At 38.7% G+C, this 17960-nt stretch overlaps 3 protein-coding genes across 5 annotated transcripts; all 3 read left to right on the top strand.

The window, feature by feature from the left end:
• Window positions 1-3437: 3437 nt before the first annotated feature.
• On the top strand, window positions 3438-6152 carry fdx2 (ferredoxin 2). The gene is made up of 5 exons (XM_026169292.1): window positions 3438-3669; window positions 4004-4055; window positions 4635-4741; window positions 4828-4915; window positions 5029-6152. Exons 1-5 carry the CDS (start codon window positions 3483-3485, stop codon window positions 5183-5185), a joined length of 591 nt encoding a protein of 196 aa, XP_026025077.1. The 5' UTR covers window positions 3438-3482; the 3' UTR covers window positions 5186-6152.
• Window positions 6153-6649: 497 nt separating this feature from the next.
• Window positions 6650-13507, top strand: zglp1 (zinc finger GATA like protein 1). Of its 3 annotated transcripts, none has more exons than XM_026170670.1 (5): window positions 6650-7054; window positions 8984-10459; window positions 10567-10679; window positions 12337-12430; window positions 13116-13507. In XM_026170670.1, the coding sequence occupies exons 2-5, from the start codon at window positions 8997-8999 to the stop codon at window positions 13246-13248; spliced, it is 1803 nt and encodes a 600-aa protein (XP_026026455.1). In that variant the 5' UTR covers window positions 6650-7054; window positions 8984-8996; the 3' UTR covers window positions 13249-13507. The 3 variants fall into 3 exon arrangements, with proteins under 3 accessions (XP_026026455.1, XP_026026454.1, XP_026026456.1); XM_026170669.1 differs by having other exon boundaries at window positions 6650-7090; XM_026170671.1 differs by lacking the exon at window positions 6650-7054 and adding an exon at window positions 7544-7645.
• A 2024-nt stretch (window positions 13508-15531) lies between these two features.
• Window positions 15532-16656, top strand: LOC113023267 (forkhead box protein D1-like). Its single transcript, XM_026169291.1, has one exon. It carries the CDS (start codon window positions 15607-15609, stop codon window positions 16522-16524), a length of 918 nt encoding a protein of 305 aa, XP_026025076.1. The 5' UTR covers window positions 15532-15606; the 3' UTR covers window positions 16525-16656.
• The last annotated feature ends 1304 nt before the right edge of the window (window positions 16657-17960 follow it).

Here is a 17960-nt window from a genome sequence, read left to right as displayed (position 1 = left end):
CACCCAAAGTACTGCAGACAAAAAATTTGTTTTTCCATGTCCCTGGAAACATAAGCAGCACACATATATGCATGCTGTAGTTCCTGGAGATTCACCAGGTCACTGCATAACTGCAAAATGTCTCTGCACTATTCATAATGTCTCCGCTTAACTCTGTGTTAGCAACATTTGTTAAGAGAGGGTTGTTTTTTTTAATCCAAGGGTGTGTGCTGTGTGACCACATCATTTCTAAGAAGTGCCTTGTTTAAATATTACAGTTGTGAGTAGATTAAAAAAGTATGAATGTGGGGGTGTTTGGGTTTTTGCACAGCATAGTCATCAGGAACCAAAGAAAATGTAATCTTAAGGAACAGCTACAGGCCACCTAGCTAACCAAGTCAAGCGTTAAGAAACTCCACCCAATACATGTCAATACACACTCAAACACACACACACACACCACAGCGATCCTGCAGGACCTCAGGACAAAAGATGTAGTAGGGGATTTAAATTCACAGACTTCTCAGACACACAGCTAAACTGTCCCTTGAAGATAGTACTGTGCAGGTGTGTGTGTGTGTGTGTGTGTGTGTGTGTGTGTGTGTGTGTGTGTGTGTGTGTGTGTGTGTGTGCGTGCGTACGTGCACACATAAAGTGTAACAGTGTTTCATTATGTGGATTTAGAGTACATTAAAAGTTATAATCTATATGCCAGCGAGTTGAGTGCAAGGGCTTACTATAAAATAAAGGGAAAAAAGCAGACAGAGGTCCCCATTTACTTTTTATTGCCATCCACATGGGAGGAACCTCCACAGCCAGAACCAGATGGGGGGTTTAGTGTGCATCTTAAACCCACTTTAAGTGTCTGCTTTTCCCCAAACCATAGTTCATTATGACACAGTGAAGGAAAGATAAGAAGTGAAACAAGACTTCTAGTGATATCACGCAGAATGAGCTCATCGTTTTTTATTATAGGGTCCCTGAGGCCAATAAATTACACCTCAAGTATCAACGCAGTGCTTTTCTGCAAAAGGGTTACATGTTTAATAGCAGCTGACTTTTTGCTCGAGTGGAAGTTGAGCACAAGAGACAGAGCAAGAGAGAAACAGAGCGGCTGAGCCTTTAACCTGCCTCTAGTCATAACATCACGTCTTTGTCTTTACACGCAGTGGTCTCAGTCATACAGGGTCCTGCTGCCAGCCTGCATCGTTTCTTATCTAAGATTGCCTTCAGCACATGCAGAACAGGGCAAAACATGAATTTATTGTTGTGTACTGTAGGCCATTTACAGAGGGAAGCACTGGGGCAAAACTGTCTAATACTTCTGAAATATAACCTGCTTCCTTAATCAGAACCATATAATTTTAACAGGCTTAGACTAGTCAAAGCTGCAGCTGTGTTGCATAAGTATGTTATATAAAATGTCTTCTTTTAAACAGATTGAAATTGACTGCCATATTTTTTTTCACATTAGGACGTTATTTATATTATAACACTGAAGTATGTTTTGCATATGTGCTTATAGCGCCTAAGTGTATGAAAATGTATTTCTACAAGACATTTTGTTTAAATAGAAGGTAAAATAAAAAACCTATATAGTCTATAATAACTTAGATGTGCCAGTGCCTAATGGAGGCAAACTAATCTTGCTGTTTGTACTGAGTTCAATCGATTCTTTTTTTAAACCGTTAGTTGATTTCAGTTTATACTGAGTCTCCTGTGGTTAAATGTAATTTGAAACACGTTGTCAGTTTTCTTTTTAAGGTATTAGTTCTTCAGTATTGTCTTTCAATGCTAGTTTATACAACTGTATAAAAGTCTTTAGCAATGACTCAGTGGAAAGACAATACTTGTTGAATATCTACTGAAACATTTGAAGACATAAATGGAAATAGAGTATATATGCAAAAACATAGATAGTAAAAGTCTAGGGAGCTTGAAAGTCAGCTTTAGGTATAATCACCTTTATTTCTCAACATGGCCTGTACTTTCATAGGCAAGCTTTCTTATACTTTCTTTAAGTAGTCTTCAGGAATAGTTCTCCAGGCTTCTTGTATTAAATTCAACGCTCTTCTCTGGATGTTGGCTGCCTTTTGTTCTGTTCTCTGTTAAGATGAGCTCACGCTGCTTTAATAATGTTGAGGTCCAGCCTCTGGGGAGAAGCAGGGTAAGAAGCAGGGTACACCTTGGATGGGTCTCCAGTCCATTCACACTCACATTCACTAATTAAACTAATCCCACTGACTGCATGTCTTGAGACTGTGGGAAAAAGCCAGAGTACCCAAAGAGAACCCACGCACACATGTGGAGAACATGCCAGGTCAGTGGATTTAAACCCAGGACCTCGCTATGATGACTCAGTGCTAACCACCACACCACTGTTCTCCCATGTTCCATTGTGTGAGCGTGTGTGTTTTGCTTTCTGTCCCAGTTTGCTTTTACTGGACTGACAGAATGTTTGGAATCATTTTCATATTAAAAAAAAAATATTATATTGGCTCTCAGATCCTTCCCAGACGGTTTTGCATGGTGGATCAAATTATTATTATTATTTTTTGCATTCTGAATTCTATCATTTAGACTCAAACTGACAGTCTCCACTGTGGTTTACAGATGGCTGTAGATACTTTATATCCTATATATGACGACGATTTGAACCAGAAATGTCAAATTCAGATTCATCATTCCATAAGACCTGTTGCCGTCTCAGCCTTTTCCCCCTGTTTCCCTTCCTTAGCAGTTCCTTCTTCACATCCACCCTTTCACTGAGACCATTTCTGTTGAGGCTGAATCAAACAGCAAATGCAGAGGGGCAAGATGCACCTCTCACGTCCTGTGTCAGGACTGTGCTGGATCTTCTTCTCTTTCTTAAGTACATGACTTTCCGATACTGTTCATCTGCTGTGGGTAGTTTTCTTTTAGGCCTGCCACTTTTTTTTGTCATTCACTTGTGCAGTTTCCTCATTTTAAGGAATTACATGGAAATCTGCCTGTGTGAAAGTAAAATATAAATAAATGAGGGATGGCTCGAGACTTTTTCGTGGTGCTGTACTTCAGTACAAATTCCTGTGATACTTAATTACATACGTACTTCAATTTCTAAAATATATGAGAGCTTTATGTGCTGACTTTTTATAGTAAGCTGTATCATAAAATTATTCATATGTGCAACCTGTTAAACAGATAAGCAGTGAAAAGAAAGTTCAAAAATGCAGCATTCACATATTAATACAACAACACTAATGACTACCATAGACAGTCCCTCTCACAGGCTGCTTTCAACATAATGCGCTCTGCTACTTTTAGCACTTTCAGTAAATTTTATCGTATAAGTTCATTTAGGTCCACGTGTAAACGTTTATAACACAGACATAATCGGCCTTCTCTCACGTGCAGCTGGTGACGCGGGGGCACCCTCTGCTGTCAGAGCAGCTCTACACAGCAGAAATGTCACCGCTCCGTTTCCTATTGGCTGCGTGCAGTCATGTGACCAAAACAGAGTCATGGCGGCCTCTGCTGCAGTCCGGTCGAGCATGGGACTCACTTTGAGGCTTTCTCGAGTTATCCCGGACTGTAGCACGTGTCCACTGTTCAGGTTAAAGTGTAATGCGAAGAATGTGGCTAATTTACAAAGGAGGGGGTCCTTTGATAGTCTCCGGACGATAAACCGACACTTACAGACGAGTATAGGTGAGTGATGCAGCCTGCTAGCATTTAGCCTAAAGCCGGTGGCTTTCCTGTCAGGACTGTTGGTTTACGATAAGTCTGAATAAGTGCTCATAAGTTTTCTTCTTGATGAAGTTTCAGTCATCGGCGATGCCAGCCAAGTTTGGTCAGTAAAATTAGCAGTAATCTGCCTGGAAAATCGGTTCAATAACACTTGCGTAACTTCGTTTCGGCAATCCCAGTTAGGGATGTAAAACTTGGGTGCAACAAGTAAATCAGTCCCATTATCAAAGTGAAGGAGCTGATGTCACCTTTGAATACTCTCACAGTAATGATGGCTGTGTTGCTCTTTCCCCAGGTCTTTACCACAGTGAGGAGGGGAGCTCCAATGCAGAGCACCCTGAGGATGTGTAAGTCAGCTGAGGCTTTTATTGTGAAACAACAGGGTACGGTGAACTGCACATAAATGGATACATCGTAATACTTTTAATAAGAATTGTTATCACAGCTACTTCTGTCAAAAACTAAAGCCGAAGTTAGACGTAAGTGTAAATGGAAAATTAAAACTCACAACCAAGGCAGCGGCTGGATCCAGTTTAAAAGCACCCTAAACCATTAAAGAGTGCTTATGTGAGTTATTAATTTGAGAGCACATACTTAAAAATAAGCAGACCTCTTGTTGCATTTAAAGTTATTCTTATTTAAAAATAAATAAAATGCCAGATAAGATTAAAAAATAGACCTCTGATACTTAATAGATAAAATCATTTATAGATTTTCAGACTTCATTATTTATATATATTTTGTATATTATAAGTTGAGAATGGTGGAATAAACACTTAAATTATGGCCAAACACACATAAATGTCCGTTTCTTTGAAAAACAAATTTACTTTAATAGCTCATGTAATCTTGAATGCATCACAGACATGAAATGTTGTGTCACCTGTTTGTTTGTTGCTTTTAATAGTTTGATGTCTTCTGTTCAGTGTCAACGTGGTGTATATAGATCGGTCAGGCCAGAGGATCCCTGTGAAAGCTAAAGTGGGAGACAATGTTCTCTACCTGGCTCACAAGCATGGCATTGAACTGGAAGGTGAGGGTCGTTACAGATGAACTGTAGATGAACACCATTATCCTTGCACCATTGTCATTGAGATATTTGTGTCTTGTAATATTTAGGAGCCTGTGAGGCGTCTCTTGCTTGCTCAACATGTCATGTTTATGTGAGTGCTGCTCATTTTGACAAACTGCGAGAACCTGAAGAGAGGTAGGACTGCTACCAGTGCCATCTTATTTAACCATGTCACATTAAGTTTGACAAATCTATGTGATGCAGTTCGAAAGAAAATCATTATTACTGACACATATATCCATTCATAGGGAGGATGACATGCTTGACATGGCACCGATGCTGCAGGAGAACTCCAGGCTGGGATGTCAGATCATTCTCACTCCGGAGCTTGATGGGATTGAACTCACCTTGCCCAAAGTCACCAGGAACTTCTACGTGGATGGCCATGTTCCCAAACCTCACTGACAAGTGAGATGGGGTGTTCAGAAAAATTGGAGCTTTTAGCTTTGCGCTAAGCACCATATGTACTGGTTGAGTTTGGGAGGGGGGTGCAACCATGAAGAAAAGCATGACAAGGATAGAAAAGTCCGTAGCAACTCCCAAGATGTCTTAACAACTGACTAATTCTACAGTTAACCACTGACAGGACAGTCCTAGGCAGAGTCAGACACTATATCTCACAGGTGATGTTACTTCGGGGGGAAAAAAACTTTAAAAAACGAAAAGATGTTTAACAAATCCTGTGTTTTTTTTTGTTTTGGGGGGTTTGTGGCGTCTTCTCAGGCCAGCTTTAAGACACAATTCAATCAAACTGTTCTTTTTTTTTGGAAAAAAAGAGAACTGCAGGGGGAGACTTTATTTAACAGAGTTAAATCTTTTGTGCTGATTAATGGAACATTCCTTGTTACAGCTCAAATGCGCACAAGTATCACAAGATTGTTATTGTTTTGGCTAGTCCATTATTATCAATATATGCATAGCATTTACTTTTGTATGCACCATGCTCATTTATACATTTTTGTGTCTATGATGTAGAAGTACATGCTCACTGCCATAATCATCCTATTCTGCAAGACAGAAAAAAGCCATAAACAGTCATGTTTGCCTGATTCTTAAACACGGGCTCCTAAGAAATCAAAGCAGAATTTATACTGTTGAAACTTATTTTGTATTTGCTCCAAACATTTCAGAAACATTCATGTGAATTGCATTTCAGATAAAGTGTTTTCTTTGCAACTGTCAGTGATTAAGGCTTGATTAGAGGATCTGGTCCAGCTGGATCCACAACAGGATGGTGGAAGTGGAAGCATGTCTGCTTGGAAGCTGGTGATCTTCATGTTACCATAGTTTAAGTTTACCACATCTACCTTTTACTCAAGTCTACTGTACTTGTCCAACTTACGCACAAGTGAATTGTGTATTTTATGTCTGATGAAATACAAATGTTTTAAGTTGTGCAATAAAATCAGTTTAAAAAGCTATTTTGAGTAGTGCACTCATTACCTGGGCCTTCCCAAAAAGGTCATTGTGCCCCCTCAGCTGAATTCGACTGATGAACAACTTGAAACACTTGAGTCACCCAGGTCATTGCTGCCCAAGCTGAAGTTAATTGGTTAACCAAAGCTTAGTGCTTCTGCAGCAGTTGCAGAAAATGGCATAACTGGGAAGGATAGTGAGGTTGGAGTGGTTGAGCCAAATGCAAGTCGGACTTCAGGAAGTATCCCTATGAATTTGGAGCTAAAAAGAACCAAAGTGCAAAAAAAAAACAAAACTCAACTCGCAACCGTCACGCATGTGGTGAATTTAAATGTGGCTCTTGCTTTTGTGCACATTTTATTTTATAACCTCATGTGTGTGACTGCTAGTGCAAATGCACATCTGTGAAAGGTTTTAATATAGGTTGTTAAAAGTGAAATGACGACTTCAACCAGATAGCCCCCTGTCAAAGTTGGTTACCTGGTGATGACCTTAACTCTTTAGCCAGCAACCTTACAATAACAACTCAAAGGCCACGATACTGACCTTATCACTGACTCACCAACAGTTAAATAATCATTACTGGCTGCATGACTAGCTAACAGTCATTGCCGGGGAAAAGAAAAAGGGTTTTCCACTCGCGTATCCAGGCAAGTAGTAGCTACAAAATGAACAGGAGTTAGGAGTGTCAAAGCTTTTATACCCAGACAGGCTGTAATCTAGCAAACGGAAAACACCCGCGTACCTTCTTCTGGCCCCAGAATCTGATCCAGTCATAGCAACCAGCTTCAGTGGTTCGAGTTCCCCAGCAAATCGACACGCTTAATTTTTTATTTGACAACGGATTGAAGATCACGGGTGAGCGTCGAGATTGGTACTCCACATGAATGTCAGGTAAAGTGGGCTGAACGCTTGTAGTTAGAGTTACACCACGAGTTTTAAACGTGTTCATCTCATGCCTCATGATAAAGACACTGTTAGCTAGAGGCCATCACAGGTCAAAAACATAGAAGACAAAGATCGATTATGGCAGGAGGTGAAGGTGATGCACGATTAAAGATAATGGTTCGGAATATGCAATGACGGGTGCTTACTGAGATCTGATACTGAGTTTACATGAAGTGAGTCATTGCCTACAGAGTTTATTTAAATATAATCACAATGCTAAATTGTAGATCTGCTTGCATGCGCTGTAGAATTATGTATTTTTGATGAAACTTTTAGGCATTAGTTAATCCATGGCCTGTAAGAGGAAAAAAGTCACTAATTTTAAAAGCATTCATGTTAACGCATTAACGTAATATTAGTGGGATTTGCTGCTGCGCTCGCGACGGCCCGACGACCGCGAAAAATTTAGGCTACTCGACGTTCTAGAAGGCAGGAAGTGCAACATTTGACGTTCCCAAACACGTTTAAACGCCACAGAAAAGTTTTGTTACAGTCTTTCCGGTGAGTTGAACTAGTTACATTTTTTTTAAAGTTGTTTTTTGATACAAAAACAAACATAGCATTAGCTTATCTGCTGTAACTGCATGCATATAATTGGCCGCATTAGCTCAGTTTTAGGATAGCCTTAAGTAGCATGCATGGACCATTCTGCAATGGCATGACATTTTCTGTTTCACCTATGTGCATTAATCTATGCACAAAATACCAAAACATACGTTTGCTGTGTAAATTACAATTTTTTTTCTGCGACAAAATGTAATTTATAAAAAAAATTATTGATCCAAATATAACAGTTAAAATAGTGTTGCGCCTATCTTGTCTGGAAAAGGAAGAGAAAAACAGTTAGTGACAGTAAAGAAGATGTGATGAATGATTGACTCCGGTGCTAACACCAAAGGTAGACAAATGTCAGACCTCTTAATATAATTTTTACATTACATTTTTTTCTGACCAAATTTAATGTGTCGCTCTAATAAAACCCTGTTACCCAGTGTTACCAAAAGAACCTCCTTGACTTTGAGTCTTACAATTGACTCCTAGTATCTTTTTCTGAGCAGAATGTGTGTATAAAAAAACAGCATTTCTGTGATCATGAGTATTTATGTCATTTGTTTGTCATTTGTATTACATAATGTATAAATAAAAGAAATAAATAATTATCTTGATAATTAATCTTGTGTAATATTATACGGTTACTGTATCATTTTTAATAACATGTTTATAAATTACTTTCTTAGCTCGCAAGAAATCTTTTTAATCTGTTTTCCTTGTAATAGACTTAATTATTATATGAATTGTGTATTTAAAAATATGTAAGAAAAATTAATAAATAAAAATAAAAATTTGAAATTAAATAGTGAAATTACTACAAAAAAGTGTGACTATTGAAAAGCTGGGCAAGGTAGATTTCAACCTGTTGTTTATTTGAAATTTATTGAGTATTTATTAATGGTCAATAATTTATTAAAAATAAATTGTTTTTCCTTAAATACGCAACAGAAAATTACATAGCGTCCAATTTAACCATTTCTGAACCCTAAATTGTCTTCCAGTTATATGACCCACATATTTAGGCCAAATGACACTGCTATTATTTTACGTTATATAAAATATTTAGCTGCTTGCAGTCAACTTGTTGCTTGTGGACTATTGATAGAAACTAATATCTTTCAATGACCTGTGGTAGGAAGCATATTTGTCATGTCAGAGGTGTAAAGGGCTGAAGGTACAATATTTTGTAATAGAGAAAAGATGAAGACTAGAGGGAAAGTACAGGGAAAACATGCACAGATTTACCTCTGCTAGTCCTAAAGCTATTTGTTCCTATTCATGTTGCAGACTCTGCCTCAGTATGAGTACGAAATCAAGGATGCAAGCTGACTTTATCCAGGGAAACCAGAGCAAAGTGGAACACGATTCACCCCAGTCTGCACTCTTCTACCTTTTCCAAGAAGTTTCCAAGCTTGTATCCCCTATCCACAACAGTTTCCCAGACTCAGATCTACCCAGTGAATCACAGATTAAGACATATAGCCAGGATCCTTTAGTAATTAAAAAAGAAGAGGGTCCACATTCATTTGAAGCCTCTGCTAGTTCTGTCCAGGATACTTTAGAAATGAAAAAGGAAGGCGATGCACATTCATTTCATACCTGTAATGGTTCCTGCCACCATAGTTTGTCTTGTTCGCTGCCATGTAATGAGCTGGAAACGGTAAATGAGGAGTGTCAAAGCAGCAATGTCACAACTACATCACAGTGTGAACGCAATAGTCCCTGGAAAGTGCTGAGCTTGATCAACTTGCAGTGTGAAAAGCTGCTTCATTTGGAAAATCTTGAGGTGTTAGACCCAAGTTCAGCCTCATCTGCCACAAAATTAGGCTATTCAACAGTCACATTATCCACTGCAGCACCAGATGTTACAGAAGCTGCAATTGAAAGTGACACTCTAAGTGGTGAATGCATGTTAGGCCCATCTCCTCGTCTCTTTGAGAGACAAGAAATCACACCCTCTGTCAGTGCTGATGAAAAAGTGACAGGAAGACCCACAGGAGATGGATTTAAACTACAGTGCTGTGTGAAAGACTCCGAGATGGGTGTTCAGCTTGAAACTGCTGAGACAACAGACACTGACAGAGCAGACTTGCCAGGAGACAGTACAACAGCATCTCTGCATCCTCAACACAAGAACAAAACAGAAGTTAACTTCACTGTCAACACACAAATTGGGTGCAGCCAGGAGTGTGAGCAGGGTTGTTCTTCTAGCAAACAGGATATTTTAAATGCACCCTTTTTTGAATATGCTTTATCACAAGCACACAATGTATGTCTTAATACTAAGCTAACTTGTAATTCAGATGATGAGACTTGTACTACTCTATCAAAGCCAGTACTGTCACTAGATATTAATGCAAATCTTACTTTATCTGTGGAAGCCCAATGTGACGGCAGGCTGCCTCCTCTGAGCCCCATCCAACTTTGTTCACAATCACCATCACTTACATTCAGCGCTCCAGAGAATTCTCTCTTCGGTTCAAAACCAGATGAATGTGCAGATGCCCCCATAGATGGAGACACCCCTCCAACTGCCCCGATAAAATCTTCTGCACCATCCAAAGCAGAACTTTGGACAATGCAAAAGGAGGATCACGGTTCATCTTCGCACCAGTGGAGAACTAAGACTCCTAGAAAACAGCCTCATCCCAGTCGTAGTGTTGATATTCAAGACCCAGACTTCCAGGGAGTGACATTCAGGATGGACACGGAGCTAGACGAAAGCAGGGAACAGTGTCGGCTTCTCATAACTTCACGATACAGGTAGACAAACACATCTTCGGTACACGCCATGCATTACAAAACGTGGTAGGAGCTTACATGAAATCCTCTCACATTATTGGTGTTTTATCTGTGTGTACCCACAACAGCAAGGAACTCTGCAGGAGTGTGAGAAAACCCAGGCTGAGGACACGGTCATCACAGAAATCATTTAAAACTAGCAGCTCAGACGAGGAGAACGGCCACACAACCAGTGTTTTAAGTGAGTACCCCCTAACTATGTCCTCAAGCAAGCTGCTCGTTTATTTTACTGTTTTTCCTGGATCATCTAACAGAAGATGCAGAGAAGAGTTTACAGAGTATTTTGCTTGTTTTAATTAGATTTTTCAATGTTAAATATTAAGCTCAAAGTACAATTTTTTTTTTTTTTTAGCATATTTCAATGTTATTTAGTTTTTTTTAAATATAATAATGTGCATTAAATTAAAGACATTCTGAACAAGTGTAACAGGTCATGTTGGCATCTCAGTCTTAACACAGTTTGAGACTGGATTTGTAAAAAATTTATTTAGTTATCTAATACAGACACACTGCATTTTTTCAACTTTAACTAAATTAATATGAGGAAGAAATAGATTTTTTTTTTTTTTGTGCTTGCCAAAAGTGTGTCTTAGAAAATTTTGTCTTAGGAGACTTTATCCAGAATACAACACTAAACTAACCCCAGATGGTGAAACACTCAGCAAAACATCCCAATATATTAATATTGGAAATAAAAATATATAACTTTTTGTAAGAACAAATAAAATATGTAAAATACAGTATATTAAGTAATTGTAATATTTTAATGTTTAATTAATTATGAGTTATAAATAAAAGTATCTGCAGCATTACAGTGTTATAGAAGTGCATGTGTGTGTGATACCCATAATCTCCACTAGAGGACACCACCACCTTAGAAATATGTAACTCAACAGGGTCAGACAGGTGTGACTGTTTCAAACAAGTTTAGGAAAGTTGTGGTTTAAATAACTTAATACCAGAACGTGAATGTCAGCTAAGACAAGAGAAAAATAAGCTCAACTTTAAATAAATGTACTTATCATCAGGTAAAGATCTGAGTGCTAACACTATTAAAAAATACTCTAAATAATTTTTCATCATTCATATCTTTAATTTCATTCAATTTCATTCATAATTTTTCAAATCTTTTCTTCTCCTATACAAAGTTTCTTTACAAATCTATAACTATTTGACATTTGCTTATGTTTCATTTTTGGTAAAGTGGGAATGTCAGTGCGCTGTATTTCCAGCGTTTAAAGACCAAAGAGCCAATCTTCTCGACAGATATGCAGCCTTGTTCTCATATATTGGTCAGTTAACAGAAAATGCAGTATAAATGTTCCAGTGAAGTTTTAGATTGTAGTTGTATTTTTAAAAAATATAAATGTCTTTCGCTCAATTGAGGTTATTGTCTGGAGTCGGTTATTGTTTAATAATTCAATAAAGTTTTTGAGGCGTAAAATTACAAATGTATCTTTAACCTCCTAAGACCTGAACTCTTTCATGGCATGCATTTTTAATTTCTCTTTGCTATTTGGGCTGATTGGGAGCTGATAAATGTAAAAATAAAGAATCATCTTTTTACCTGATGTAGTTTCCGAGAGGAGGATATCAGGACCTTGTAGAGCAAAATTTAGTATTGTGGTCTAGACAACCCAAAATGTGATGTCCACATATGTGGACACCAGGTCCTAGGAGGTTAAATGATTATTGCAAATGTAGTCGCAATGTTTGGTTGCATTAAAACACTTCCTTAATTCAGATTTTAAAAAAAATATGCTTGGAAATAAGTGATTTAAGCACACTCAGTTCAGTTTTACTGCTATTTGCTTAATCTTTCATTTCTGTTTCACTAGAGGGTAAAGTTTGTGCATCATGCTGCACCAGGAAGACCCCCATGTGGAGAGATGCCGAGGACGGGACTCCACTGTGCAATGCCTGTGGGATAAGGTAGCTCGATATTCAATATTCAATGTCTTAAACACTGAAGCTGTGCATTAGGGCTGATCACAATAATCAGTTGGATTATTGTGATTTTTAACAGAGTCTAAAATTTTCTTTGAGTCCTCATTGATGATGTTGAATTATAGCTTAAAGGAATTAATATATTCTAACTTGTATTTTGTGGAAACCTGTTCCAAATCAGTTTGTGTTGATGTTTACTTATTTTGCCAGCATTTTTCATCATGTTTTGAGCAGTCAGTTGCCACAACACTGTGCAGTTAAACAAGTTCAGGCCTCACAAACAACAGAAACGATCAACTTATTTTTTCCATTCTCACAAGAGTCTGACTGCACCTTACAGAAACTTTACTTCATGCATGACTTCCCAGACTAATGCATTAATCTCATGATTGCATGAAACGGTATGTTAGTACTCACTGGCTCATAATTTCTCTTTCAGAAATAAACACAGGTTAGCTTTGGAAATAAGGAGTAGTGCTGGGCTCAAAAGAATGTGCAGCTAATCTACTTTGGAAAAGTATTAAATGTCCATGCTTGTAAAATGCCTTGTAGTATTATTATAAATCAGTCATCTGCCTATGATAATTTGACTAAATAGCATTTATGCACCTGAGCATTAAAGGGCAAATAGTTGAACCACCACTGCATTTTTTTTCTCTTACTTTTGAAGGTATAAGAAGTACAGGGTGCGCTGTGTCAACTGCTGGCATATCCCTCGGAAAGAGGGCAACTCCAACTCGTGCTGCCTCAAGTGTGGAAACTTTGTGAGGCTGACCTCAGCTCAGCGGAAACACACCAACTAGGGAACTTGCACACATCACAGGTTTTTATGCCCACATGTGACAGAGCTTTGCACAGACGCACACAACAGTTTGAAACAATACTCGCTGCTCTCGTAAATCTTTACAGTTCACTACAGATATGACTACCTCTTACCTGACTCAAGGTATTTAAATTCGTTTTACTGTTATAGCACTGTACCTCAGACAATAGTACACATTTACCTCTATGACTGTGTGCGTCAAAAAAAGTAATAATAAAACAACTTGTAAAACATTTAAATTTGTATGGAGAAAAAAGTCTTTTCTGTACTGATCCTATTTCTGCTCCTTAATTTGTATTTAGCATGTGTGATGGAGCTTAGAAGGTTTACTTTTTGTTTTTTTTTTGTTTTTTTTCACCAAGAGGGATATACTGAGGATGCACAGACTTTGTAGCAGAGCTGAGAATCCTTTATACAAATAAATGGGATACTGAAGGACCACTGTCAGAAAGTGACGCATTCAGTGGAAAGTTTAGTCGTGAAATTTTTCATCGAAATAGCTTCAGTGTCGCTTACATATAATGGTCAGTAGTACCCGACAGCTGTAATAGAAAGTTATTTCTGTACAGGCCCTGAGCTCAGTGCTGCTTTTCACTGTTATTAACTGTAAAACACTCCTACTGCTCCTAATCCTGACAGCGACAGTTCAGTTACTAAGTTCATCAGATACATTTAGTTGAACAAGTTAAATCAAGCTATTTATTTTGTTGTCTTTGTTGTTTTTTCTAATTGTGGTTGTAATAAGTGGTCACTTTTCTTTGGTATTTATTTGGGCCATTGTTTCTGAGCATTATTTTATTTGGCTTGTTAAATCGGTGTGTAGATTTCCTTAGTATTGCTGGTTTCTGTGAGATGGGGAAAAGGGGTTTTGTGTGTGTTTGCATGGGTTTTTGTTTGTATTAAATTCATGAACAAACCTGTGTCTCCCCGTTCTTCATTTAAGAATTTAGCTTAGTATTGCAGTGACTGTAAAATGATAAATTGGTTTCAAATGGGTGCACATATCAAATTAAAGTACAGTGAGAGGGAAGAAAGGTTCAGTAATGAGGCTTCCCACAGTTCCTTCAGCCCACCATGCACTACAGGCCTGCTGGCCAAGTGGGTGGCCTCGCACGGATTGATACAGTGCAGCTATTATTTCAAAATGGATTACGTCTTCTTGAGTTGGCTCTCTTGCCTGTGCTAAACCATCCAGCAAAGAGCAATACTGAAGGAAATGAGCGCTATGTAAGCCAAGGACATAAAAGAGAGCTCAAGCTCAATGAAATTCATATGCCTGCTCTTATTTTACATTACACATGCTCCAAAACGTCTCACCTGCTGCGGTCATTTAAACATCAGCTATAATCAATAATGAATGAATGTACACAAATCAAATTTTATGGTACTTGGCAGCCTGTCCAGCTTTGTACTTCTGATACTGGAGTGCAGTTCAAAGGCGAGCCTTATGCATTTACTCAGTTACGTTTGCTTAAAGACCTCTGTGGAGATTTATTCATTTTAATTGTTGCTGAAACATTATGGGTACATAAAATAAGGCTAATTGTTCAATTAGCAGATAGTAGATAAAATGGCTAAGCCTGGCTCTCCAACCCTATTGTACAATGTTAAGGCCGAAATACTTTTTCTGTTTTGCTTTTGCAGTTTCACTTTAATTAGAAGGCATTGTTTTACTGCTTGATGTATACCATTCATCAAATCTAGCAAATGAAATGTATTAAGTCTTTTTTTTATAGTCGCAAAGTTCTGTACACAAAAAGGGTACAATAAATAAGAACAGGAAGTGGCATAATAGCCAAGAAAAAGAACAACTTAATCGGTACACACGCAAAGATTACTGAGTCAGAAAACTGTGTAGATCCCCAAAAAGTTTAATAAATAAATAATATGCATCATGGACGTGCAGTTTAAATGTACTTGAAAGCAACACACAACAGTAAAAAAAACAACATATAAAGAATGAAAAAAAGAATAAAAATAAGACCTTTATTTTTTTTTTAAAAAAACAAACTATAGTTAAAGCGTGTATACACTGGAGAAAATATGCACGAGTTAGTGTAATTAGTGTAACCACGCCTTCAGTATCATCGTTTAATTTCTCTATCTTTGATTAAATAAAGTGTTTCCCCCCACAGCTTCAGGTTTGTGGATACCTGCAGCTGTGTTAAAACAGACTGCGTGAGGAGGAGGGGGAAGTTCGGAGTGGGAGGCTCAAAAGTCAGGATGCAGTCAGATGCGCGACTTTTTTTGTGAATGAAAGGAAACGAGGGGGTCTCCACTTTCTGTCCTAGACAGGCACTGAATCTCGCCCGCTGGGGCCTACCGGACAGTCCGGATCATGACGCTGGACAACAAGCCCATGGATGAGGCGGACATTGAAGTGGGGGGCCAGGCGGACTGCAGAGAAGTTGTGAGGAGGACAGATGTATCAGTGTTCGGGGAGAGTAATGTAGACTTGGAGCGACGGCCTTCATCCTTTTCTCCTGGCGTGCAGGGAGAGGACGACTTTGAGGTCCGACTGCAGGAGGGTCCCGGAAGGAGAATTGCCTCGGTGAAGCCTCCGTACTCTTATATCGCTCTCATCACCATGGCCATCCTCCAAAGCCCCAAAAAGAGGCTCACTCTCAGTGAGATATGCGATTTTATCAGCCAGCGCTTTGTTTATTATCGGGAGAAGTTCCCTTCGTGGCAAAACTCAATCCGTCACAACTTGTCTTTGAATGACTGCTTTGTCAAAATGCCCCGGGAACCCGGGAACCCAGGCAAGGGGAATTACTGGACTCTGGATCCCATGTCGGCGGATATGTTTGAAAATGGGAGTTTTCTTCGTCGCAGGAAACGCTTTAAGCGGCAAAGTTTATATTTGGCACCGATGAAAGGCTCCAGGGCGCAGGAGCTCACTTTGATGCCCGTTTTTCCTCTCCTCGGAGTGCGCAGGGTGGTCTCTAGTCTCCAGAGTCCCGATTTGTACCGAGATCAGGATCTAGAAAGTGGTTTCGAGTCCCGGGTTATCCCCAACAGACCACCTGTAAGCAACGTCACACCTGCGCTTTCCTCGATCCTCTCCAAAAATTTCCCTTCTTGTCAAAACTTGGAACATTTGGACGCCGGATGCTGCGCCGCTGTGCGATCTTTGCCTCCGACCTCCTGCCTCCTGCATCCCGTTTCACTCCACGGAATGATACCCAACTTCACTCTTTCGCAGCTGCCTGCTTTTCCCGACGGGATCTTTAAGATTTCGTCTAGTTTAATTTAATCTAATGATGTGCGCCTGCACTGAGACCGACAAGGCTACCAAATACTGAATCTGATTCCCTGAAGTAAATGCTTTCAACACGGATGTTTTTAAAATCTTTCAGTGTGTTTGGAATAAAATGGATCATTTTAATTTCGTGTGTGCACTTTTTATTACAATTATTTGTTACACCGGAATGTGTATAAGATTAAAAAGACCATATCAAATGAACCCGGTTCATATAAATGCATTCAGCTATGTTTTTAATTATTACTGCTTAATTTTAAATCTTTTTTACGACTGAATACAACTAAAGTCTAGACTTAAATGACAAATTTGCAGGATTTTAAATAAAATTGTGAAAACAACGAGAAATTAAAAAAAATAAGTTTAATATTCTTAATTTTACTTGACGATGATAAATCATAAAGAGACTGTTTAGGCTTATACAAATATTAATGACAATATCCATCATTGTGTGGCAAATGGGCCATTTGATTTTGTATCATTTTAAGATAAAAGAATACGTATGTTTAAATAATTTAAATACACTGATTATTCTGAACACCCACAGTCTGCGCCTACAGCGTTCACAGTTCAACTATCGATCTATCTGAAGAACAGGATGATCAGTTCCCGGTGTTGTGTCGTGATTATTTTGATTATTTAGATTATTTTGTGGTGGGTGACTAGTTTGCTACCTAGAGAATGAAAGAACACAAGACATCTGGGCATGTACACGTGTTATCCTTCCCTTTTCTGTTTAGCTTTGGCCGGTTTGAGTGCATATATATTCGCTCACATCCTACTGCAAACCAGGCCTTCTTTATTAAAACCACGTCTTCATTTTTCAAAACACTTCTGTCAGGCGAGCTAATAGTCACGTTTTTGCTTTGTGGTGTACTCCAGCCTGTACACAGCAAGAATATTAGATTCACTCAATCAACGGGCTGCTGGGTATTATTACAAGTTATGCCTCGTCTTTATTTAGAAGTTCTCCGTGGTGTTTGATATGCAGAGATGAGTTGTGGAGGATGGCTGATTTCCCAGAAGAAAGCTTCGGATCCAAACACACACACACACACACACACACACACACACACACACACACACACACACACACACACACACACACACACACACACACACACACACACACACACACACACACACACACACACAGCAAAATAGGAACAATTATGATTAAAATGTGCAGAATTATCAAGATCAAAGGCCCTTTGGCACTTTCTTTCTAGAGAAATGCAGAAATATGTATAAAGCATTTCATTATTGTAGGTCTGAGAGGAGTTAACCATTTAATTTGCAAATGTGCAACTCATCAAAAAAAAGGCATGTTTGCGTGTATGCTGTGTTTGAAAAATGGTGGCATTGGTTCTTAAACTGACATATAAAACTGACATATAAAAAGCACCATGCGTCAGTAAGAGATTAGAACA

The sequence above is a fragment of the Astatotilapia calliptera genome, chromosome 6 (genome assembly GCF_900246225.1).
Source record: "Astatotilapia calliptera chromosome 6, fAstCal1.2, whole genome shotgun sequence".
NCBI classification, from domain to species: domain Eukaryota; kingdom Metazoa; phylum Chordata; class Actinopteri; order Cichliformes; family Cichlidae; genus Astatotilapia; species Astatotilapia calliptera.
This window is presented reverse-complemented; position numbering and strand designations above follow the sequence as displayed.

Bases quoted from the DNA above. Each gene is read 5' to 3' on its own strand.
- LOC113023267 (XM_026169291.1), top strand. From the start codon at position 15,607: ATGACGCTGGACAACAAGCCCATGGATGAGGCGGACATTGAAGTGGGG.
- fdx2 (XM_026169292.1), top strand. From the start codon at position 3,483: ATGGCGGCCTCTGCTGCAGTCCGGTCGAGCATGGGACTCACTTTGAGG. The intron at 4,056-4,634 runs GTAAGTCAGCTG...TCTTCTGTTCAG, and splicing joins GCAGAGCACCCTGAGGATGT to TGTCAACGTGGTGTATATAG. The intron at 4,742-4,827 runs GTGAGGGTCGTT...TGTAATATTTAG, and splicing joins GCATGGCATTGAACTGGAAG to GAGCCTGTGAGGCGTCTCTT.
- zglp1 (XM_026170669.1), top strand. The intron at 10,460-10,566 runs GTAGACAAACAC...TACCCACAACAG, and splicing joins CTCATAACTTCACGATACAG to CAAGGAACTCTGCAGGAGTG. The intron at 12,431-13,115 runs GTAGCTCGATAT...TTACTTTTGAAG, and splicing joins TGCAATGCCTGTGGGATAAG to GTATAAGAAGTACAGGGTGC.